Source organism: Fibroporia radiculosa (assembly GCF_000313525.1).
Source record: "Fibroporia radiculosa TFFH 294 genomic supercontigs, scaffold6557, whole genome shotgun sequence".
NCBI lineage: Eukaryota > Fungi > Basidiomycota > Agaricomycetes > Polyporales > Fibroporiaceae > Fibroporia > Fibroporia radiculosa.
The window spans coordinates 29,976-52,961 of NW_012133438.1; the positions used below are offsets into that span (position 1 = coordinate 29,976).

General features: G+C 51.1%; 7 protein-coding genes across 7 annotated transcripts; all 7 read right to left on the minus strand.

The window, feature by feature from the left end:
• Window positions 1-2,401: 2,401 nt before the first annotated feature.
• On the minus strand, window positions 2,402-2,655 carry FIBRA_06232 (uncharacterized protein; the record flags this gene model as incomplete). Its single annotated transcript, XM_012327966.1, has 2 exons — window positions 2,402-2,438; window positions 2,492-2,655. 2 exons carry the CDS (start codon window positions 2,653-2,655, stop codon window positions 2,402-2,404), a joined length of 201 nt encoding a protein of 66 aa, XP_012183356.1.
• Window positions 2,656-7,696: 5,041 nt separating this feature from the next.
• FIBRA_06233 (uncharacterized protein) lies at window positions 7,697-8,052 on the minus strand (the record flags this gene model as incomplete). Its single annotated transcript, XM_012327967.1, has 2 exons — window positions 7,697-7,925; window positions 7,997-8,052. The coding sequence occupies 2 exons, from the start codon at window positions 8,050-8,052 to the stop codon at window positions 7,697-7,699; spliced, it is 285 nt and encodes a 94-aa protein (XP_012183357.1).
• Window positions 8,053-10,489: 2,437 nt separating this feature from the next.
• On the minus strand, window positions 10,490-11,363 carry FIBRA_06234 (uncharacterized protein; the record flags this gene model as incomplete). Its single annotated transcript, XM_012327968.1, has 6 exons — window positions 10,490-10,739; window positions 10,811-10,854; window positions 10,908-10,979; window positions 11,025-11,038; window positions 11,105-11,268; window positions 11,332-11,363. The coding sequence occupies 6 exons, from the start codon at window positions 11,361-11,363 to the stop codon at window positions 10,490-10,492; spliced, it is 576 nt and encodes a 191-aa protein (XP_012183358.1).
• A 1,539-nt stretch (window positions 11,364-12,902) lies between these two features.
• Window positions 12,903-14,069, minus strand: FIBRA_06235 (uncharacterized protein; the record flags this gene model as incomplete). The annotated part of the gene is made up of 5 exons (XM_012327969.1): window positions 12,903-13,483; window positions 13,545-13,638; window positions 13,705-13,826; window positions 13,886-13,908; window positions 13,963-14,069. The coding sequence occupies 5 exons, from the start codon at window positions 14,067-14,069 to the stop codon at window positions 12,903-12,905; spliced, it is 927 nt and encodes a 308-aa protein (XP_012183359.1).
• A 998-nt stretch (window positions 14,070-15,067) lies between these two features.
• FIBRA_06236 (uncharacterized protein) lies at window positions 15,068-17,381 on the minus strand (the record flags this gene model as incomplete). The annotated part of the gene is made up of 7 exons (XM_012327970.1): window positions 15,068-15,777; window positions 15,832-15,886; window positions 15,941-16,457; window positions 16,507-16,653; window positions 16,705-16,824; window positions 16,898-17,096; window positions 17,177-17,381. The coding sequence occupies 7 exons, from the start codon at window positions 17,379-17,381 to the stop codon at window positions 15,068-15,070; spliced, it is 1,953 nt and encodes a 650-aa protein (XP_012183360.1).
• An 873-nt stretch (window positions 17,382-18,254) lies between these two features.
• FIBRA_06237 (uncharacterized protein) lies at window positions 18,255-20,370 on the minus strand (the record flags this gene model as incomplete). The annotated part of the gene is made up of 10 exons (XM_012327971.1): window positions 18,255-18,339; window positions 18,394-18,531; window positions 18,602-19,068; window positions 19,133-19,146; window positions 19,198-19,324; window positions 19,380-19,492; window positions 19,546-19,700; window positions 19,750-20,068; window positions 20,120-20,209; window positions 20,274-20,370. 10 exons carry the CDS (start codon window positions 20,368-20,370, stop codon window positions 18,255-18,257), a joined length of 1,605 nt encoding a protein of 534 aa, XP_012183361.1.
• Window positions 20,371-21,328: 958 nt separating this feature from the next.
• On the minus strand, window positions 21,329-22,317 carry FIBRA_06238 (uncharacterized protein; the record flags this gene model as incomplete). Its single annotated transcript, XM_012327972.1, has 8 exons — window positions 21,329-21,503; window positions 21,557-21,582; window positions 21,637-21,677; window positions 21,730-21,739; window positions 21,789-21,905; window positions 21,959-22,041; window positions 22,095-22,226; window positions 22,278-22,317. 8 exons carry the CDS (start codon window positions 22,315-22,317, stop codon window positions 21,329-21,331), a joined length of 624 nt encoding a protein of 207 aa, XP_012183362.1.
• Window positions 22,318-22,986: the final 669 nt, after the last annotated feature.

Below are 22,986 nucleotides of genomic sequence, written 5' to 3' on the forward strand. Positions count from 1 at the left end.
CCCGTTCTCAAGCCTACGAGCGACGATTGGAAAACTTCGTCGCGATATGCAACGAGAGATACTTATTGATCCGTTAATCATGGATGGCTACGAGTAACTATTCAGACGTGAATTCATGCCTCGCTGGCCACTCCCGAACGGCACAGGCATGGTCCATTTTACCCCTTTCCTACCCGATCATAGATGAATATTTTGATTGTTCATTTTGTCTCTTGGTTCCCTAACGCAGCGGATCTATCCGCTTTTCCTTCGCCGGATGTAGAAGGTGTCTGCTCCTCGGCATACCGCCCAGGTCTTCTATCGTATTTTCGTGTGAATGCCATAACGGTGCGTGTCTTATTTGGACTATCTCTTCGTCTCTAAGTTCTATTGGATCCATTGATGTAGCGCGAGGCCACAGCATCGGCATGCAGCTCAATCCGCGCACGGATCCAGGTACACTTGGCTCCTTTTCATATCTGAATGTGTCGATTATGCCTAAAAGCTAAGGGCTGTCAACGTCGCAGTCGAATTCGACCCTCGATGCCTTTCATTTTTGGTTTAAGTTTCTTCACTTGTGCGAATGCCGAGCTTTCCACTAATAGCTCGGGCGCAGGTCAGCAGGTATAAGATCCATGCAAGTGAGCAGCATTCTAAATTGTACTTTCTACGTCCGTGTTCTCATTACACGCTTGTACCTGTTGTGATAACGGGATCTAGAACGCTCTAGACGGGATATAGCGTGATACAGCGCAGCTGATCCTTTTCCGCGAAGTTCTATCTCATGCTAATGTCAGTACGAGATATGGATTCTTGCATTCACTTGGGGCCCCGAGTAAACGAAACAAGAAGCTCTCATAACGGACCAGTGGAGAAGAAGGTTTGGGATTTGGATAGATGTGTGCCGTAAGAATCGCGCACTGTCAATGGATCACAAATTCGACGCAACATGGCCTGTCATTTGGAAGCCTAGAGGTGCGCATGCTGATATACAGATAGATACAACGCACAAGCTGAGTAGAGTCCACGATACGATCACTCATAAATTTGGTTTTGTACGTAATTGCTGCAGCTTCAGCACGACCGAACGTTAATTTACCAATTTCCCAGCGAGTTCTGCGGTGGAACTCGACGGTAGATGGCTGTCGTCTATTATAATAGATCGCACCCTTTGCTTCCCAGCCGTAAGTCATCACCATGAACTGAGCGTGATTCACATTAATCACGCCTACACGGGAGCCCCTATCGTGCTGGCACCGGCGCACGTTTGCACAGTTAGCGAGCATCTCTTGGGCTCGACGTCTTCTGGAATGAATGTAGAAGTTCAATTAGCCGGGCCCCCATTCCGCACTTCGGGTGCCGAATCCCGTCAACTCGGACCGATACGTCTCGAGACTCGGATGCACGGGAAAGTGAGCGTTATCTCCACCGGATTCGTACGAGACTTCCCACAAGGAATGTAGCGTCCCTTCATATTCTGTGCAAATACGGGATCCAAGTCTGTCCTGAAGCCCAATCTCAGTTACAATGCGCCCGTCTACATGTTCGAGCAATGCGTGCCAAGAACGCATGAGATCCACTGACTGATTGTTTGCTCAAGCCCGATGACGGAACGCTGAAGATGCTTCTGAAGTCAGATAAGTTCTATCTAGGCGGGCTTTCGTGCTTACCGTGCTATCGGTGAGCGTTTGCTTTGCATCGCTCGCTTGCGGCTTAATGAGTCAGGACTCATCGGTCCTTCCAAAATCGAATCTTGATGTAATGTCATCACAAAATCATCGGGCGTGCAGCCTCAAGCGTCCGGGTGTGCGCTCCAGAGCTATGCATGCAAGCCTGGAGCCCTCAAGTCCACGTCGCGGCTCGCCTTCGCGGTGATCAGTAAAACAAATTGATGCATTCTGCGTCCATGCCAGTGGACGTTGCCGTGAGGAGGGAGCTTTCCGTACGTGTTCGTATCAATGCTGACTGTGATTTGGAAAGATAATTCTGGTTTTCGGGGCTCCATGCTGGGTCTGCAGACGCTCAAAGCACCCTTCGGATGTATCCCGCAACCCAGGATTGAATCGATGATTAGTTCAATCGTACCGTAGAATATCATAGCTGATCTTTTTAGTCCTCAAGTGGGCTATGATGTGGACCATGTCTTCAAGTTCGTCTTGCAGTGTAAATTTCCTCTTTCCAGTCGCTCACGCAGGCATAGATCATGTCATGTCATTAACCTGCAATCGGCCTGTATGCTTTGATCCCGACTTTGAAAACGCGATACTAGTCGTGCTCGCCAGTCAGCAACATCCATATAGTTCGTTTTCATCTACGAGAAGCTGTTTTGGGATATGCGCAGAGAATATACTTCTTCATGAGTGAATCCATCGAGCTCCCGTAGTTCAACGTTCAAGGTCCACGCATTGTGCATACCTTGCCCTCACTTCTCTTCATAATCGTATACTCCGAAGGTCAACCTAAGACGCAGTTGAATCTTAGATTGCCTCGCCGCAATGAATAACTAGCCAACTCGCGCCAGCCGTACCACATTGGCACGTCCTTCGAGCCGCTGAATCCCGTCAACTTTCCTTCCTCTTCCCATTTTTCATAAAATTTACCGGAATAGCCAGAGGGTAGTTGTAGTGGAAGGATACTTGCAGTGCCAGTCAAACGGGCGAGGTTCACTGCGACCATATCGTCCTCAGGACCTACTGGAAATCCACTGTGCTGCTCCCTGACTCCGCAGATAGAGTCCCACTTTTTAAGACCATTCAGTTATACCTCAAGAAAATGATTGTAAGACGGAACCAGGCTGTTGGGGTGCACATGCACTATGCCTCACGGCGAACTTTGGAGGGTGCAGGTTCAAGCGCGCATAGGGCGCTTGTTTATATGCGCATTGCGCATTCGATCGGAAGGCTCTTATGTACTCAAATGATTGTTCCAGTCGCTAGTGCACGGACTTGAACATCTATTACTACTAAGAACACTTACTATCTTGAATACTTGCTTAGCTGTCCGGCAACGTTCTCCCTTCGTCCACTTGGCTCCTCTCCGTCTTGCTTTCGTTTCGCAGTTTGACTCCACGAACTAGCAGCTACTTGGCGACACTCGTACTAATCCATGATTCAGACAAGCGTCGATGGCGGAACTGTCAATATCGACCGTCACGATAAACAAGACTGATTCTATGAACAGCTCGCTACCCTATTTCGAGGAAGTCGATGAAGGAGACATAGAAAAATATCTCTGGTCTCTATTGGTTTGGTTTGTGAAGAAGTCGATTTCAAGAGGCAGATGGAGTATGGAGGACGATTGACCAACATCTGGTGCTCTTGATGTGCAGTACGTCGATTTCAAGAGGCATATGGAGTACGGAGGACGATCGACCAATATCTGGTGCTCTTGATGTGCAGTACGCCGCTGGCACTATTTTCTGCTGTGGTTTTTTTTTATTGACCTGCGAACTTTAGTTTTGTGCTTGCATACACTTCATGGACAGGACGATGCATAGCCGCTGGATTTACTGTTGTTGATTCAATACTTGATGCGTGAAACAAGCAAATTTTATGAGTCGAATATTGTCATCCAGTCCTGACATAGGTACGCGAAACTTTGAGCACTGGATTGTATCTATACATGTAAGCTACAGCCCATCTCGTATCCAACTTCATTTGCTTCAGCGCTCTACATATCATGACAGAAGAATTCGACCCATGGCAACGGTCAGTAGCATAGCCACTGTCTTCGCCGAGGCTGCTGATTTCTCCTCAACTTTATGACCAGCATATGTGTTGTTGCACTGATGACAACTGCCACTTTCTGGTATGGATCATTTAGGATTAGTATTACTGAGATACAAATACTCTATAGATATGGCTATACGTTCCTGATCCACTAATGTATGCATGGTTTTCGACGAGGCATGAAGAAAGCTTTGAGGTGCTCACCTTATATGCTTCACACGTCCTACTAAATATTAATATCCAGGAGAATCAGCCCAGAGCTGAGAGTAAGCGTTGCGAGGTTGAACAACGCACAACTACACATCTGGTTCGAAATTCGCTCGAGAACTTTGGTCCATGAAGCATCGCGGTCCGCAGAGCTCGCATGGCTCCTCGCCCTATTCTCCGTGCTGAACAGCGTGCCAGATAAAGTACCGAATTAGGCGTACCAGACTAGGAGCGAATGATCGTGGGCTCGTTCGGCTATAGGCGATTTTGCTCAGATATTGAGTCGGTAGCGGTGTACTACCAGGACGTGCGGGCATATGTTAGAGCGGTGTGCTTCATCTCTAAATTCGTCAGCGCGTTACTTCTCAGCGTGTTGCTATGGAACAAGCGTCTTGTCTCTTGTGTGCGCAGTGTCTTTCACGGTGTGTTGTGTGTCGCCTATTCATTTGGCAGCCCACTCATTATCCTGACTCGATGTGGGCACGAATACGACGGGTTCTTGTAGTGGCGCTCTCATATCTTTCAGGCACACAAAGCGGGTGGCAGTCAATACAATCATGACTATCGCATATTGCGTCGGTAGCGCGATCGAATTTTCATGTGGTGAGATATTCAGATTAAGGTGCGCTATTTTAACAGTGAATTGTGTTGTCGCTTGAACTCGCTTTTAAAAAATATCGACTAGCCTTGTCTCCTTAATTGTGAATCCATAGCCCCCGCCTCCAGGACCAGGACCTAATTGTCGACCTGCGATTAGATACGCAAGCTGTGCGCGTCAACCCCTGTTTATGACTATTTAATGTTCCAATACATTCATCCCAGTTCCGACTCCACTCTCGTGCGCCAGGATTCTCGCTACCCAGCAAAATCTAGATTAAATCATCGCCCTGCAGAATATTAGCGGCCCTTGGCGGCACCAGAACTGCCCCATGGTGGTCATATTATCCTACCATCTTCGCCACTCCAAGATTTGCGCAGAGGCACTAGTTTATGCTGTCTCCAAGGGGCTACACATCCAGAATGATCGCCGTCCGATATGTAGCCAATTTCATGACAGTTGCTTGAACCATGGTGGACCTTTCTGCTCATTGGTGCCATCGATTTCTTCTAAGGATGCTGCATCTGTAAGTCGCTTGGTTTCCCGGGAAAATAATCGCTTATTGCTCCTCTCAGAGGTCCTCGCCGGGCCAATGAGTAACCGTACGCCCAAGACATCCGAGGCTCATCAACGGTGCACTTGTAGATGGCCCGTATTTGTGACCCCCACATTTTTCTTATTCCTTTTAACCATTCATCGGCGTATGTCTGGCCGAGTCTCGGCCACGAGTATCGATGATTTAATTATGGTCGACATCTGCAATTCGCTAGAGTGCACGCGCACGGCCTCAGACAAATTCTCGCTTACATCCTATTTAAAAAGGCGTGCCGAGCCAATCAACTTGCATGCCGCAGCTATGAGTCGCGGTCACTTAGCATTCACCTGGCAGATGCATATGCTCTCATCGTAGCCACAGGAATCTGACACTTGCAGTTTGGAAAAGTAGAAGCGTATTCGGCGTCATTCAGTGCACCTGAGGTGGACGTACGTAGTACATATAATGCAGCTCTTTACTAAGTTCTCTCTTCTAGAACAGGACATTGGCCCTTCTTGGCTCCTACTGCAGTCTAATCTCATGTCGAACAGTGCTATATTTGCGGCTTCAAGGCGATTATTGTATGTAATTCTATCTTCACGAAGATGCACAGAAGATGGTTTTAAGTATCTTGAAACAGTGTCCTCCAGTCCCAATCATCGATAGCTGGTTCAGGTGAGTTGTGCCTTGGTTGTGTTTACTCAAAAGTCTGACCCTTCATAGTCATACTCCTCTATGAAGTAGTATTCACGTTCAGCGAAGTGGTCACGCTTTTCCAGGCGGGGAGGCGACCACAGATCATTATATTCTCCCTCAACTATTTAAACCTACTTGCAGCGACATGCGTAGGTGTGTTTGATGCACTACCTTGGAAGACAATACCTGTGAGTGCAAGCTACGTCTTAGCAGGAAACGTCTTATTGACGTTTGTACTATGATCCAGAGGTTTGAGCTCCATGTAATATTTTGTGTTGTGCGCAGCTAACATTGATTCAGCTGTGACGCAGTGGTTGTCTTTTCTTTGATTAGTGGCTTTATTAACATAGTTGTCAATGCAGGTCAGTAACTATGTTCCAACCATAGGTATCAGCCCTCATATCATATCTTGCAGCTATTTCATATATATTGATACTAGCTATAAGTCATAGAAATCGGATTCTCTCCGTTACTACACTTTTGGTCGGTTTAGCTTCTATTGGGTTAAGTCTGGTGTGTCACGTCAAGTATATATTACAATGCTCTGACTACGCCTGACCGTGAGTGCCTAGTATGCAGCTATTTCGATACGGGATATATTACCCATTTATGGCATATGTTTATTCTCTTATACTTCGTATGTCCCTAAAGTTTTTTGGATACTGAGAACATTTTGTGCTCACTCAGAATTCCATAGATGGGAGTCCATGACAATACAGTTCGCAAATTCTGTGTGCACTTTGCTCTGCAATGTGATCGTCATCATTGCAGCCTGGTACTACCTCCACAGATCTTTATTATCAGAGAGATTCCTGAGGAGGGCCAATACAATTGCAAGCACTTTATTGAGAGATGGTATGTGCAATAGATTCCTATGATGACAAGGTGGATAGCTGAAATCGCTATCTTGATCCAAAGGGACAATGTATTTTGTGTGCGTATCAATATCTCGCAGTTCTTCCAGCTCTCTTGATGGACTCGGACCCTGTTCTACAGGGTTCTCTCAGCCCTCAGCCTCGAACATATTATTTTATACACATGCAACCCTAATACTGATGTACGATAACCACATCTGATTTGGTTCGTTTGCTCACACATACTTGCAGTATCTAGATGACATTTTGATTGTCGTAGTCAGACTGGTGCGACCGTCAGTGCATGCCTCTATTATCATATGCAGAACCACCAACAATTGTCTATATTGCAGATTGTCCTCTGTCGTCCTATCTCGTTTGCTGCTACATCTTCAGGAAGTCTCATCTGCACAAGCGTTCTACTTCGGTGGTGATTCTGGGATGTACGCTAGGACTTGGGTCCAGGATATTGAATCTGCTCGGTCGCAGATGCTGAGCTCCAAGTTCGTGTCGAGGTTATCAATTGATGAAGCAGAAGTGGTAGACGCAGATAGAGTGGGCTACAGCGATCCAGAGAATGGAATGAATCAGGAGGAATAGGCTGTGAAAGCGCGATAATATAATTTATTCATTTTCAGAGTGCTCGCTCCGATCACCATCTGTATTCACTACTATAAGATGAATGAATCAGCTCCGTCGCGGGTCGGAAGACTGGTCAATCTTCAATGGGTCAATCATTATGATATCCTAGTTAGTTGACACTTATTCATTGTCGATACTACCATCGCCATACAAAGACGTGAGCACAACCTACGGTATCGAATAGTAGGGTAGCTGTAAACAATGCAGCGTACATGAATTCGAAACAGAAATGGCCGTCAAGACGAATACAGTACACGACTGAGGCAGTCATCAGCCGCACTTGGCCTTGGGCTTCTCGGTAAGGACATGCCATAACAATCACACCCTTGAGGAGCCATGAGAACAGCTACCACAAGCCAGATGGATATCCAAGCGTCATGTACCGTGGCGGGTGCTTTCCAACTGCAGCATCGACGACCCTCCTCGCAAAGACGTCCGTGAGGAGCGATTCTGAACTCTAGTTCCTGTTGATCCGCTCCACAGTGATGTTCAGACAGGGTATATACAAGCTATCCGACAGAAGGCTGAACCGCGAGATCATGTTCTGTGCGATGTTCGATATGACGCCTCCAGATGAGACGTGCATGATTGAGACGTTGAATGGACGGCACTCCATCCAGAGCGTATCGAAAATCGCTTGCTCGGCTGCCTTGGTTGCCGCGTAGACCCCACCCCAAGGCGTGGTGCTGTAGCAGGTCTCAGAATCTGCATGTCAAGCAGTCGCGAGCAACAAAGGTCAGACGACGAGTAGACGTACATCTCGCCGACGACAGAGCCGATGTTGACAATCGTACCGCTCCTCCGTGCTGCCATGTGAAGGACAACGACCATTTGAGATACGCAAGACGGAGTAGGTGTTGGTGTCAAATGTGCTCTTTACGTCTGCCATTGGTGCGTCAAGCAGCGGGTCTGGGGGGCCAGTCATGAGGAGACTCCGCGTATGGACGTATCACTCAACTCAGTGACACATGATTCCAGCATTGTTCACGGCGATGTCTATTTTGCCCTCTCACTCAATGATTTGTTGGACCGCATCCTCCACACTCGCATCATCCGTAACATCCAGGCGCAACTGTCCAATTCCTGCAGTGAAACTTTCCATAGCATCCGGCCGACGGGCAGTAGCATAAACCTCGCATCCCCTAGATGCGAATTCCTCGTACCTGGAATGCTACGTCAATGGTCACGTCAGACTATTGGATCACTGGTAGAATCCTACAGTTGGAACCCAATCTCGCCCTTCGAACAGCCTGTGACCAGAACCACTTTGGAGGAGATTAACATACCGAGAATCGGGTTTCAGGTGTCAAGGACGTTGGATTCCGGTGGAGAAAGCAGAGACACCGGTTTGGAGGACACTTGGCCTGAAGCGACAGAGCGACATTTGCAGCGAGGATTGAAGTCACGGAGGAGCTGTGCGAGGATGCTACGCATATTCATGTTTTGAGCCGAGTAACAGCTTGATCGTCAAGGGTTGATTAACCGCTAACCCGAATCGCTTCGGCATCTTGCGCTCAGAAAGCTGGGTGCTTAGGAGTCGATACATGCTATATACTCACTAATTCCTACAGGTTTGGGCATGATAAGTATGCCATTTGCAGCAAATCCATGATATAACGTGTAACGCCTGTCACTGGCAGGAACAGCTCGTCGATTGCTCTGACAAGGTGACCTATCATTGGCCATGATGCCAGTAAGTAAGCAGACTCCGAATCCGTTGCGGAATATTCAACACCCGGTGTTGCAATTGCGATACTTACGGGAATCACACTGATGGCAAGAGGACGAAACCACTGTCAGAGCCTTGTTCTTTACATATTCGCTCGCGATGAGTCGGTGCGTGTCCTGAATTCGAGCAAGTATCTTACCAGCAGCTGAATTTAGGTCATTCGAATTTATCGTTCAAGACAAATCATGACAACGTCAGTTCGACGCCGAAGCTTTCGCTCTCTAAATTACAAACTGACATGCATTTTATGATTTCAGCTGCGGAGCAATTGCACATCGAACTCTGTGACTGTTGCTAGCAGATAGAGGTGAGATGTGTCGCTCTGGCTCCTCTTGTCTTGTGAAGGGTTATCCATCGTACCACTCAAAAACAGTGGCACCACTCGCGGGCTGATCTCCGATATCATTGAAAGGGAACTACACACTTTATTCAAGACCCTGCTATGACTTGGGCGACCCTGTTAGTCGAGAATACTTACTAATAATCCGATTTGGTGCGAATTCCGAGTCATACTTCGATCAAGAAAGACCCAGGTACTGCAGGCAATATCTAAAGTTTTTGAATAGCGGACATGCGGTCGAACACAGCTCGCAGGAGACAGCAAGTTCTCATTGTGTTCGGAGCTAAAACATTAAGAGTGCATGGGTGATCGGTAGCTGCTGGTTGGCTAAACACCCATGTTCGACGAATGTTGCCACAGTGTCCGATTAACATATTCGAGCTCCGAACATGATCAGGAAATGCTGTCTCCAGTGACTGACGTTTTCCCCATGTTTGGTGCTCGACCTTTGGGCATTTCCCGCAGTGAGGCAAAACTCGTACCATCTATGTACCATTCTGCTGAAGTTTTGCTGTCCTCATCTGTTGCATACTGGCAGCCGTTATGGCCGGGTCACTAGAAGATAGGATTGCATGCCCGTCGAGAGGTGTTTGTTGCAAAATTAATATGATGCACCAGTTGTTGTTTGTATTATCATGGGCAGTCTGCCGCATTCTGGTGATTGTTGTTGCCTTGCATATCGTATTCCAAGTCATCCGTGAGTTCTTTCAGCTCCAGATCGCTCATTTCGCGTCCACCTCCCCCAAAACTATAACACTCGACGAGGTCCCTACACTGATACTCTCAAGAAGATCACTTCTGCCTCTGTCCTCGACAAGAAATACATCGAGCCCACACAAGCCCCACTGGACGACGACAAGTTCCCGCATGACTTCGGATTCTCGCTCGTCTTCCTCGCCCATTGGTATCGCTATGCTCATTAATGCTATTGAACTTGTAAGCTTGATTGCAGCTTTACAAACATAATACAGTATTCCAGTATATGTGAGACTTTGTGCCCATCGTTGTACCTCTCATCCTCGGTATCAGTGACTACACGCAAGCGTTCATGGTGTCCATTCTCTACGTCAGGCTATCGTAAAACATCATACATTGGGTCCGGACGAGATCTTCGAAATAATCTTGTCGTTACACTGGATCCGGATGAGATCTTCGAAACGACATCAGCGCACTGGTATGGTCTATTCCTCCCGATTCGTTCCATCCTCTGGATCGCTGTAGCTTGTTCCATCTGCGTGCATCACTTCTGCCACATCCGCTGATGACCTCGATACGAGCTCGGAGCACAGGATCTGCGAGCGCGCAAATTCAAGGTCTTGGAGCCAGGTCTTGGTGTGTGCCCCATAGTAGCCACCAGTGTGCGATGCTTGTGCCTCGGATGAGGCTGCCTGAAGATGTAGCAGCAAACGAGACAGGACGATGGAGGACAGTCTGTAATGTAGGCAATGTAGGCAATTCTCAGTGGTTCAAGTTGTGCGTATGAGAGTAAATGATGCACTAACGGTCGCGCCAGTCCGACCAAGACAATCAAAATGTAATCTAGAACCTGCAGGTATGCATTAGTAAATGAACCAGTAGAATCGAATGTAGCCATCGTACAACACTAGAGTGGCATGTGTAAAAAATGACACGTTCGAGGTTGAGAGCCGAGAGAGCTCTGTAGAGCGGGGTCTGAGTCCATCAAGACAGTCAGTCGGACGGTATCGATACACACACAAGATACATCGTTCCTGTGGATCACGAAAGCGATCAAGTCAGTTATCTGACTTGCGTTTATAGCAATTTATTGCACGTACCATCTCTCAATAAAATGCGTGCGATTGTATTCATACCCCCAAGGGCTCCTTCTGATGATACAAATCTGTGGAGGTAGAACCACGCCGAAAAGATGACAATCAGATTGCAGAACAAAACGCAGATAGCATATGTGAACACGATTATTGCGGAGTCATTCCCGGTTCTATGGACAATTGAGTGAGCATAGGAAATGTTCTCAGTAGTCATCAGCACTCCAGAAACATACAAAGCAGAAGAGGATAGGCATATGCCATACATGGGGAACATCTTCTGTATCGAAGCATTTTGACACTGGGGGCTCACCATCAATTGCAGTCACAGCAGTGTCACATATATTCAACACGACGCACCAGACTCAGCCCAACGGAAGCCAAACCCATGAACAGTGTAATTGCAGAAAGAGTGTGATTTCTGTGACTTATAGCTAGTATCAACATATACGAAATGACTGCAAGGTGTGGTATGAGGACTGCTACACAGGCTTTCCAGTGGAGCATGGTTACTGACCTACATTGACGATCATGTATACAGAATTGCTGACCGCGGAGAAGATGACCACTCCGTCACAGCTGAACCAGTGTTAGCTGCGCACAACATAAACTAGTACACGAGGCTCCAACCTCAGGCTCTGGATGATCAGGGTATGAACGTCGATACGATGTTTCCCGCCGCAGAAGCGGCCTGCACTCACGAGTACTGTCTTCCAAGGTAGCGCATCAAACACACCCACACATGCCATTCCAAGTAGGTTCAGATAGTTGAGGGAGAATATGATTATCTGTGTTCGCCGGCCCGCCTGGAGAAGTGTGACAACCTCACTAAATGTGAATACCACTTCGTAGAGGAGTATGACTACGACGGGTCAGACGCTTGTGTAAGACAGTATAGACACGACTCGCCTAAACCGGCTATTGATGATTGGTACTCGAGCACCCTGTTTGGGCCACAACACCCTTAAGACCGTGTTCCGTTCACCCAGATGAAGGCAAAGCGACATACAATCCTCGCTCAACAGTCACATTTGCAGCGTTCACGGTGCTATTTGACATGGGGTTGAGACCGCGGGGGGATCCAGGAGGGGCTGCCGGCGACACCTCTATTAGAGGAGGGACCAAAGCCGAACTAGATTCTGTATTATATGAACTCGCATCGAACGCCGGCAGATGTGCCATAACCGATCTGTCTTTCCCATATTGCACGCACCAGTCATGTATGGGCGCCTCAGCTGGACACACGTCAATAATCTCGACGGTTTGAAGCGAACAATGAATGATCTAGTGAAGCAAAGAATACAGGGTGTCACTTTCGACACGTATCACCAAGTGGCTTCGAGGCAATACCGGATCTACTCACCCTGTCCTACGATACCGCTTTCCGGTGCGAACATCCTATGCGAGCAGGCTCACGCGCAACGCTCCCCACTCCGTCACCGGACACGTTATTCGACGACTGATACACAACGACCGTCATAGTAGTCCACTGTCTTGTAGCTGAGTGTGTGGCTGCGATGCCAAGTTCGAACTTGTATGTACATTTCCACGACACATGTACAACTTCTCGACTCCGCGCGAGGTCTAGCGCCAGCTCCTGGCGCAGTTCGAGTATTATCTTGTGCCCCCCTGTGTGAGCACAAAATGCCATTGACGAGATGAAGTCCCTCTACTTCCTGTAGATGGATGGGCAGGTGCCTGCAAATACAGACCAGCATTCCCTCAGAGACTCAGAGTACACGTCGCATCCGCACATAGACAGTAACAAAACCTACGAAGGGTCACAGCACCACGCACCGCGCCATCCTCACCGCGCCGCCGACACTGCGCGCATCCCGCTCCTCTCCACAGCTCTCGCCCACACTCTCCTCACCGCCGCCCAGTACCGCTCCGGGTCGTTGCGCATGTGCGCCACATGTGCGCTCGTCGCCAATCGCTCCACCGCGACGTCGAACCCCGCGTCCTCCGCCTCCCGCGCGTGCCGCGCCACGTCCGCGCCCCGCACGATCCGGTCCGCGTCCGAATACACGTACAACCTCGGCGCCGCCTGCCCGCCCGCCGCGGGCCCGGGCACGGCGGGAAGCAGCACCACGCCGCTGAGCGCTGCCCGTAGCTCCGCGAAGAGCGGCGCGTGCCCCAGGAGCGCGTTCGTGGCGGCCCACGCGCCGTAGATGAGCGCGATCACGGGCACGGCGAGTGCGCGCAGGACGGGGTGTGCGGGTGCCAGTGCGCGCAGCGCGGAGGCCAGGCCGTCGTCGCCCGGCACAGAGTCGAGGACGAGCGCCGCGGGGGCCGGCGGGGAGCTGCTGCACGCGTCGCCGGGAAGCGACAGCGGCGGGCGCATCTTCGCGAGCACCTTGCGCAGCGTCATGAACTCGAAGCCGCCCCCTGCGCCGGCGGTCACTGGTCAGCGATGGGTGCCGATCAGCGGGCAGAGCGGGGGGCGCACCGTTGGAGAGGACGTGGACGAGTACGCCCCTGAACTGAGCGCTGTCAGCGATCTCTTTCTGGATCGCCTCCGCGACGGGCACGAGCGCTGCTTCCTGCGTCGCGCAGGACGGCACACGTCAGGGCCCCTGCACGATGCACACGGAAAGGCAAGGACGGACCAGCTGGCTCTGCGGCGTGAAGTAGTAGCGCGAGGTGGACCTGACGACGACGAGCGTCGACGTCCCGAACGCCGCGCGCAGGTGCTCGGCGTACTTCATCAGGTGCGCGACGCGCGCGTCCACTGTATCGCAGGGGCTGCGGGTGAGGTATACGCTAGAACGCAGCCGAGCGGACACGCACTCCAGCCAAAGAGGATGATCACGCTACGGCACCGGGAATGAGGACGTCCACCAGAGTGAATGCGGGGGGCGGCTTACGAAGGGTGCCGCCAGTCGATGCTCTTGCCTTCGCGCGCGAAGAGCAGGACTTGAGGGCTGAGCTCGACGAAAGTCAGCTCCCGCTGGCTGCTTGAGGGCGCCGACATGGTGAGGTGGTCTGTGCGTAGTATGAGTAGTTAGTAGCGATGCGAGCTCGCTGACGACGGGAGCGAGCGACAGTTGCGTAAGCACGGTTCAGTTCTCCGCGGACCAGCAAGCTGTACGATTTGATTTCGCACGAATATCGTCCAAATCTGCTTGTCTGCGTCATAGGGCCATGGATTGGGAAGGCGCTACGGGTTATGCACAGTGTCCCGGATGCGGTCGACCTGAGCGTGCGGAGACAGATCGTATGTCCATAAGTATATACTATGCAGGGCCCATGGAGTCATGCAACTCTACCATCGTTCACAATGTCCACCTGTAGCACGGTGTTTTATGATATCGCGTCGTACGCGCAGAGGAAGAAGCATCCGGCCTAATAGTACCTATAGTCCACAGAAGGCCCTGCTCGACATAGTCAATTTTGCGGTGGAAGGCTTGCCACCAGTATGCGCCGTCAGATGTCAAATGGGGAATGAGACTAGTCTCCTGTAAGTAGAGTAACAACTAGCAACTAAAACACCGGAGACATGGATCTGGTTGCATTTCTCTCATATTTGAAGCAGATTGGGCTTTATATTGTTACCGACGGAACCAAACAAACCAGCCATAAATATGTAGAAGCATATTGTGAATTTGGATCAGTATTTCATCATCTAATATTTGCTTCGTTATTGAGAGTAAAGGTACGTTACATATTGTGATTGAACCATTCTCATTGGCTACTTTCAGATTGGTGAGGCTTGCATATTCTCAAGATAACTTACAAGCTTGTGACTAGTATGCAGTGTGACAACCGTCACTCTTGTTTAGAATTAATAACTTTTCAATCCAGCGCTTACGGCGAGTTCAACGCGACCATGTGACCGCAACATGACACCTGACGCGTCACATCATACAGATTTACTCCTTTGCTAAAATATCCTCCTCCTCTTCCTCCCTCGCGCCCGAACGTTACTCGAATAGAAGTAGAATATGTATAGTGCTAATAACATTAATATTCCTACCCGTCAATGCGTCCACGGCGATATTTGAACGCAGTATAGACCAAGGAGACCCCCACGGCTAGCATAGGCCAGCCAAAGGCAAACCATCGCTGCACGGATCCCGCGACGGAAGATACCCTGTCCGATATCGAACGTGGAGGTCTCAGCTCAGCCAGCTTCGGGCAGTCCGAGTCACAGGCCGAGTGGTCGCCGGTGCCATCTCCGTTGACCGGGTCCATCTCGGCGCCCGGGCCCCCGAACGCCGTCAGGCCGGCGACATATCGCCCCCACTTGTCGTCGGACACCATCGGCGCAGAGACGTACGGCTCGACGTCCATCCGCGCGAGGAGCTCCTCCAGGCGCGGGAAGACCGCATCGACCGCCGCGCTCTCCATCGCCTTCTGCTTGCGCCGCGCCACGCCCGCGTTCTCCACGTACCACGCCGGGTCGAGCTTCAGGCAGCTCGCGACGTACAGGTCGACCATGTCCGTCTCGACGCCCGCCGCGACCGCCGCGTCGTACGCCATGCGATGGCCAATGGCCTGGACGAGGTCCGCACACTCCGGGAGCACCGCGCGGTCGAACTCGCTGCTCCGGTGGTGCGGCATGCCGCTCATCATCTCGCGCAGCTCGGCGAACATCCCCGCTTCGTGACGCGCAAGAAGGCTCGCGGGGTCTGCGGCCGCAGGGACGCTGTACCGCTGGAGCAACAGCTCGGTGGCGAGGCCTGCACGTAGTTAGCGCGATTGGGCACACACGGTGGGCACAGAGTCTGACGTACGGATGGAGAGTGCTAAGAGATCGCCCTCGGCGATGGCAGTGCCGCGCATATCCGCCTGGCGATACGTGAGCGATCCTGCGCGGGCGACGCATTAATGGCAGATACGTACGTGCATGCCAGCCAGCTGGTTCACCTCGAAGAGCCCCTGCGCCCCGCACCGGTCTCCCAGAGTCAAATGCATCGCCTGTGCGTGTTGAATCATCACGACCTTCAAGATCGCGGCGATCGCATAGCGCACGCGGACCTCGACGCGCTGGTCGACGAACAGCCCCACCGCCCACGCCTGGAACGCGTCCATCACTGCTGCCTGCGCGACGGCGGTCAGGATCGGGATCTTCTGCGTGCGGAACGCCATGACGGGCCTGCGCCGGTTCTCGGCGTCGACGACTGTCCGCCGCAAGCTGTATCGAGCCGCGATGAACGATGAGACCTGCAGCGCGGGCACGCCCAGCGAGCCGATGGCGATGGTGCCCACCGCGACGCGCGAGATACTGTGGAAGAACGCAGCCCGCGCGTCTGCGGGCATGTCGGGGCTCCCGAGCAGTGCGCCGCGTGGAAGGCGGACGCGATGGAAGTATGTCAGCGAATGGTTCACCGGACGCGAGCCGCCCCGTTGAGGCAACACCCTGGATCAGATCAGGGCTAGCAGGGGACTGACACGCAGATGGGACGCACTTGGAGACTATTCCGGGGGCCATGGTCGTGCCGTCATGAAGGCGCACGACAAATGGCTTGACCCCTCGGTCTTCGCCGTCAACCACCGTGCGAGCGAAGACGATCGCGACACAAGGCATGCCGACCGGTGCGGTGGGTGGCATGTACCTGCAACGTCGTCCGTCGTGACAGCACCCATCCTGAAGCGGGCAGACTCACTTGGCAGCTCGCTCGTGAGGCGTATGCAACTCAAAGTCACCATTAGGCAACAAGGTCGCTGTAGTCTCAAGATGGATGGCATCGAGGCCGTGGCCCACTTCTGTCAAACAGAACTGCCCCCTACCCGAGATAGGATCGATCACAGCATCAGGCCAGGCTTGCCCTCCGCTCACACAAATCAAGGAGCACTCACGAAACCTTAAACTCCAACACGTCTTGCAAAACCTCGGCCAGATCAGATCGTTCGGAAGCGAACATGGCCAGTGTCCCCGCACAGCAATTGTACTGCAGCGTGACGAGGGTCCCGGCAGCCCCGTCCATACTCCATATCGGATCTGTATGCAACTGCCAAAACTTTGGCGAGAGTGTGATCAGGTCGTGGGGAGTCAGCGCTGCAATCAGCGCAAAGTGAGTGGCGAGAAGCAGATTAGAACAATAGCGCAATCAACCCAAACAACCCGCCTGCGCTCACCATATGCCCGCCCAATGGCCTTTGCGCGCTGGTAGCTCAATCGGATGCGCTCGTCCACAGGTAAGCCCTCCGCATGCTGCTGGAACAGAGGGCTCTGTGCGAGCTCGCGAGTGGGGCGCGGTGTGCGTATCATCCGTCTCGCCCTGTCTGTCTGCAGATGGCCGGCTCTGGTCGCAGTCTTTATAATAGGCGAGTCGTCAAGCATGTCGCTGTGTGTGTGGCCCGCGTCGTTAGCACTGTCAGCGTTGTGAGCCGTTGACATTCGGACGGCTTGGTCTGGCGCAGTGGATCCCACGGCGGTGCTGGAGCACGTCTTCTCGGCGACGGGGATGGCCGTCAAGACCGTATATCATCATCAGAAAACGCGCGCGCATTGAGCATGGAGGGGACACTCACCACCGCATGACCCATGCTGTTCGCCTGATCTCCTGATGAATGGGCGTTCATCATTTGAGAGCCCGGCAGGAGTATGGTACAGTACTTCGTAAAGGCCTTGGAACATGCCTGGGAGGGGCATCATGGCCACCGAAACATATATGGGTTATCAAGAACTTTAACAATCCCAATATACGGGAACAGTAATGTACGCCCGAGGCACGCACCTCCATGTCCATACGTATCGAGGCGCGGCCAAGCTTGAAACGACAAAGTGAGCCCTTGCGCTGGTCTCAAGCGAAATGGTGCCTCACCAACTCTCCTGCTTGCGACGCGATTTAATTCAAAGTATTGAACACACCATCAACAGCGCACACGCTGTCACAACGGTGACTGGACAGTGGCCGTCTCAATAGATGTACCCAGATCTTCTGGTGAACAGAAGTCGATGCCTCCCGTTCCTATCTTCGTTGGCGTTACCTCATTTGTCTTGCACCTCTCGGCTGCCGTAGAACGCATTTTCAGATACGTCATTTCCGCAGTAGTGCATGAAGTGCCAATGGAGCCAATTTTGACAGCGGAAACAGATGCCGTAGCCGTCTGACCACGTCCTGTCACGGCCGATGTCTGGGGACATGAACCTTACGTTAAATACAACCATACAGAACATTAATTACAAGAACTCGTATGCATGCACAAGTATCTAGCTGCTCAAGACTAGCTGCGAAATGAGATCCATTGCAGATTTGGAACGCGGCGTGATTTGACACGTGAAAGGCTTTGGATGCCTAGCATGGCCAGAGCTCAGCACAGCACGCTTGTAGCAAGGCGTGCGTACGCACGATAGATATCCGTCGGCGTATGCGGGACGCATCGGATTCCCGTCTGGGTCCCGCGGGTTTGTAATGTCGAATATCGCCAAGATGTAAGTTACCGCGAAGAAGAAGGACGAGTCCGCGACGTGGGTTCCAGGGCAGCGTCTTTCCGAGAGAATGCGTCAGTCATTTGGAGCTTTACGAGCCCCGTGCAAGTGGGTCCCCGCCAACACACCTGCGTCCAAACCCAAATATGTAATCGCGTGGGTCCAGGGGACATGCGCCGCCCTCCTTCAGGAATCGTTCTGGCTCGAACACGTCCGGACGCGGGAACGTCTCGGGGTCGTGCATCATCGCCCTACGCGACCGACGGGCGGCAGAATGAGCGACACGCTCATATCGTAGATAACAATCCGGGAGATGCGAAACACACCATACGTTTGCCATGATCCAGCTGCCCTTGGGAATGCGGTACCCCCGGTAGATGTCATCGGATAGCGTTGTGTGTGGAACCAAGGGCGCAACAGGATTCAGCCGGTGCACCTCCTTGATGAGCGCGTCGATGTAGGTGAGCCGAGGCTGGTCGTCCATCATCGCAAACCGATCACGCCCAACAACGGTATCAAGCTCCGATTGTGCCTTGCGCTGGACGTCTGGGTAGGCGGCCATGATCAGGAGGAATGATGATGTGAGGGCAGTAGCCTGCATGTGTATAACGCTCAGCGGGCAACTTAGTATGTTAGCGAGAAATGAAACAAAGACGCACAGTATCAGAACCGCCTGAAAACACGCCTCAGAATTTGTGGAAAGTGAACAAAGAGGGACAGGTACCTGCGTATATGCTCGCTGCAGTCCATTTCAGCAGCTCGTCATCTTCCGCGCTGAGTCGCCCGCCGATCTCGGACTCCAAGAGTTCGATGGATTCGCTTACAAAAGAAGTCTGCCCTGCACGCGTAGCCTGTTACGGTTTCCTCAGAAACCCACTCGCTCTAGTGTGCATATTATTGACTCACGATATCCTTTGCAAAATTGTATGGCTCTGCTGAGAACTCATCGGTTTTATGACGAACAGACTGTGCCCAGCGCTTGAAGCCAGCACCCGGAAACCATGCAGGTACATATCTGACTGGGGTCTCATGAGCCCCAATTATGATATTTGATAACTGAAGCTCCACGCACGAATTGGAAATGAATCTACAAGCCAGCGGCCAGGCTCTGAAGCTTTCGCTGTGATGCGCGCAAGTTCATTGGTCAGGTTCACGTAACGATCTTCGCCGGAGCGACCTTTGACTTGATATCCATAGGCGATCCGAAGAGCTATAGCACCATAGTACCTAGGGCCGAGTTGTCAAGCATTCGCCATAATAAAGAGGTCCAACGCACTGTCTTACATGCGCGAGGAAGTTCTTCGGTTCTTCAGCAAGTGCAGATACCAGTCTGCGTGCCTCTTCTTCCTCCAGTTGCCAGTAGTCTTTGGAGCGCTGCGGGTTGAATGCGTTTCGCAACAGTCTTCTGTGTTTCTTTAGCTGTTCTCCGTATGGATGGAAAAGGACGGCCCGGGTCTTGCCCACCAAGTCCGACATGACGGAGCGCGGTCTGTCACTATAGAGTATCCCTCGGTCATCGAAGAGATCGAGCGCGGCTTTGGCTGTGTTGAGAATCACGAATTCGCGGCCAAGGACGTGCATGTAGATGATATCGCCTTTGGAGACGTGAGTGATGGGGAGACAAAAGTAGTAGTTGTGGAACACACCATACTGTCTGCTCCACGAGGCGAAGGTGGCAGCGACGTCTTTCCGGGGAATGTCAAATACGTTTCCGAGGAAAGGCAGCTGCCGTGGTCCTATCGGACATGATCATCGGCTCGAACACATCAGCGAAGACGACGGGGGAAACCCACGAATTACCTGGTGGCAGAGAATGGGATCTTCTGCGATGATGGACCACTAGGACGCACGACAGGAGGACACAGATTGTGACATACAGCACAGCGGAATGAGACATTGATTCACAGCTTGAGTAATGGAAGTTTGAAGGGACACCTCAGCCGCAGTGGTACTCATGGGCCCGTGGTAAACATGTACCACCAAACAACCGTTGCGGATAATAATCCGATATTAATTCTGGAACCTAAAAGACCCATGTGAAGACCATGATACAAATGACACTCAGAGATGCCAGGCCGCGCACTTGAGGCCGCTAGCACAGGCTGTCACCTCGTCTACGCCGTTGCCACATGCCAATCTACTTCCATTCAGTGAGTTCTGATAACAGGTAAATAAATCAATGCGATAACTGTGGATCGCAAAGCTTCATGCGCCCCGCCCGCGGTCTGATAATGCTCTTCAAACAGAGGAGCTGAACCAGAGCAGACGACACGGATTGTGGGTCAAGGGCGGATATGAAAAATGACACCATTGATATTAGGTTCGAGGACAAAGAATTTGACCGAAAAGAAAGTTTGACAAAATCGGTCCGACAAAATTGCGCACGGAGGCAGGCGGCGACGGCGGCCCTGGAAGACGCACGGTACCACTCTTCTTCAGCTTCCATTCGATCGGCGCCTGCAAGAGTGAATATTTGAATGGAAGAGATCCGATCACGGAAATTGCATGTGCAGGGCGGTAGCTTGTTGAGTGATCCTTCGGGCGAAGGACCCCGCAAACCACAAGAAACAATACAAACATATCTCGTGAACTTGAGACGCGGAGACGTAACCGCCGTGGCATGTCTGATCATGAATGCATCAAGTCCTACGCCAACTATAAATGAAATCCCGTATCAACCGACGTCGCCCGCAAAGGACTCGAGTCGCTGGAGTGATTGTCGTGCAGTAGTCTTCCACTGATCTCGTACTAAATCTGCAGTTTCGCGAGAGAGAAAGAAGAGAACTTAAATGAATCCCAGCAGTGTAATTATTCCAACTTACGATTGGCAGCACATACTCGTTGTCCCGTAGATGTCAGATGACCTCCATCTCAACCTCTTCAAATACAAGAACGGGAACCTGGGGCTGTGTTTTGGAGTCCAGCATTGTGACAGACTTCCACCCAAATCCCTTCCTCGCATTGACCTCGATATCTCGGACTTTTAGGAAGAGGCGCATGACGATCACGCCGTCCAGAGACCACGCGATTCTATGTACGTTGAGTGAGATAAATCTGAAAAGGAGAACAGAAGGAGTGCTCACAGTGGCGTCAATAACATGTCGGACGGCTAAACATCAAGAATTAAAATGTTGCACACATCGGATGAACTGGGCATGCATACCCCCCCAACAATGCTGGGCACCAGCTTCGCCAATTGCAGTCCTACGTATGAAAATCAATTCAAATGTACCATACATTGGCGGCTGCAACGAACCAAACAGACACTGCGTGCATTTAGATAGCAACTCAAGGAATTTACAGATTGTGGCTCACTAGAAAGCTCAAAATACCGTCTCGATATAGATTCCGAAGGATCTCTGTATTGTGACGTCGCGGTTTATTGAGGGAATTTCCAACGAGTAAGAGAGAAACATAGATATCGTAAAAGAGCTACAAAAGAAGTCGTCAGTACAAACGTCATGGTTGAGGAATGAACGACGAACCATGGCCGACCACGACCCAATCAAATAATAGGACTTCGTGGTGAACAGACACGACCCAAGCTCACTGCTATACAGCGAGTGCGCTAGTAAAAGGAAGGTTCAAAATAAGCTGGAACATCACGAGGAGCAGCCTTACGTGCCACCTGCACAACTGCGATGATTGTGAATACGATGCCGGCAGCAATCGCCAAGGCATATCCAGATAATAAGGCGTTTCGAATCCGCGTTCGGTTATCCCAGACGACATACACGCGGTAAAGTACCAAGACTACAAAGCTACACATTAGTTTTCGCTGTATGACCCGTTAGTGAAACTGACATTGTACGACACCAACGTTTAAGACTCCATAGAAACCCATGAATTTGATGAAGCTACCGCATCTGCGAAACTCAGATAGGTGGCCACCAGATATCGTACCGTAAACGGCTCACTCCTGAATAATGCAAGTTAGAAATGAGATAAATACTGAAGGCTTAAACGTCGAAATAAATGGACGTACTGTGGTGGTCAATGGAGGCCTCATTCCACCCATCACTTTAACATGTGCCGAGTTAGCTTCAGGCATAAACCAACAAAACGCATCCTAGTCCCACCGTATGCAGTATAGAGTAAGCCACTTTCTCTGACGTAAGAATAAAGCAGCACAAGCAGTGACAACAGAGACCATGGTTGCTGCCATACTAGCGCGAGCTCCCTATCGAAGATAAGAACATGGTCATATAGCGAAACAGTCAAGGCGACCCCTGTAACAATTTATAACATAAGTCACAGAGACTTGGAATTTAGGATCACATCGCCTTACCTGACAAGTATCGCGTCGCGCTGAGGACGTTTAACTCGGAAAACGTTGGTTCGAATGGTAAGCCTATCGTCCTTGGATTTAACACTTTGATTATTAACATTATGGAACCAGCACATACCAGTATCGGCGTTGTAAGAGCTCCCCATGTCGATGTGGGTGAGCGAATTATATTCGAGTTACAGTACGGATGCCAGGTCGGGAGAAGGACTGGTGAGAACGACGCTT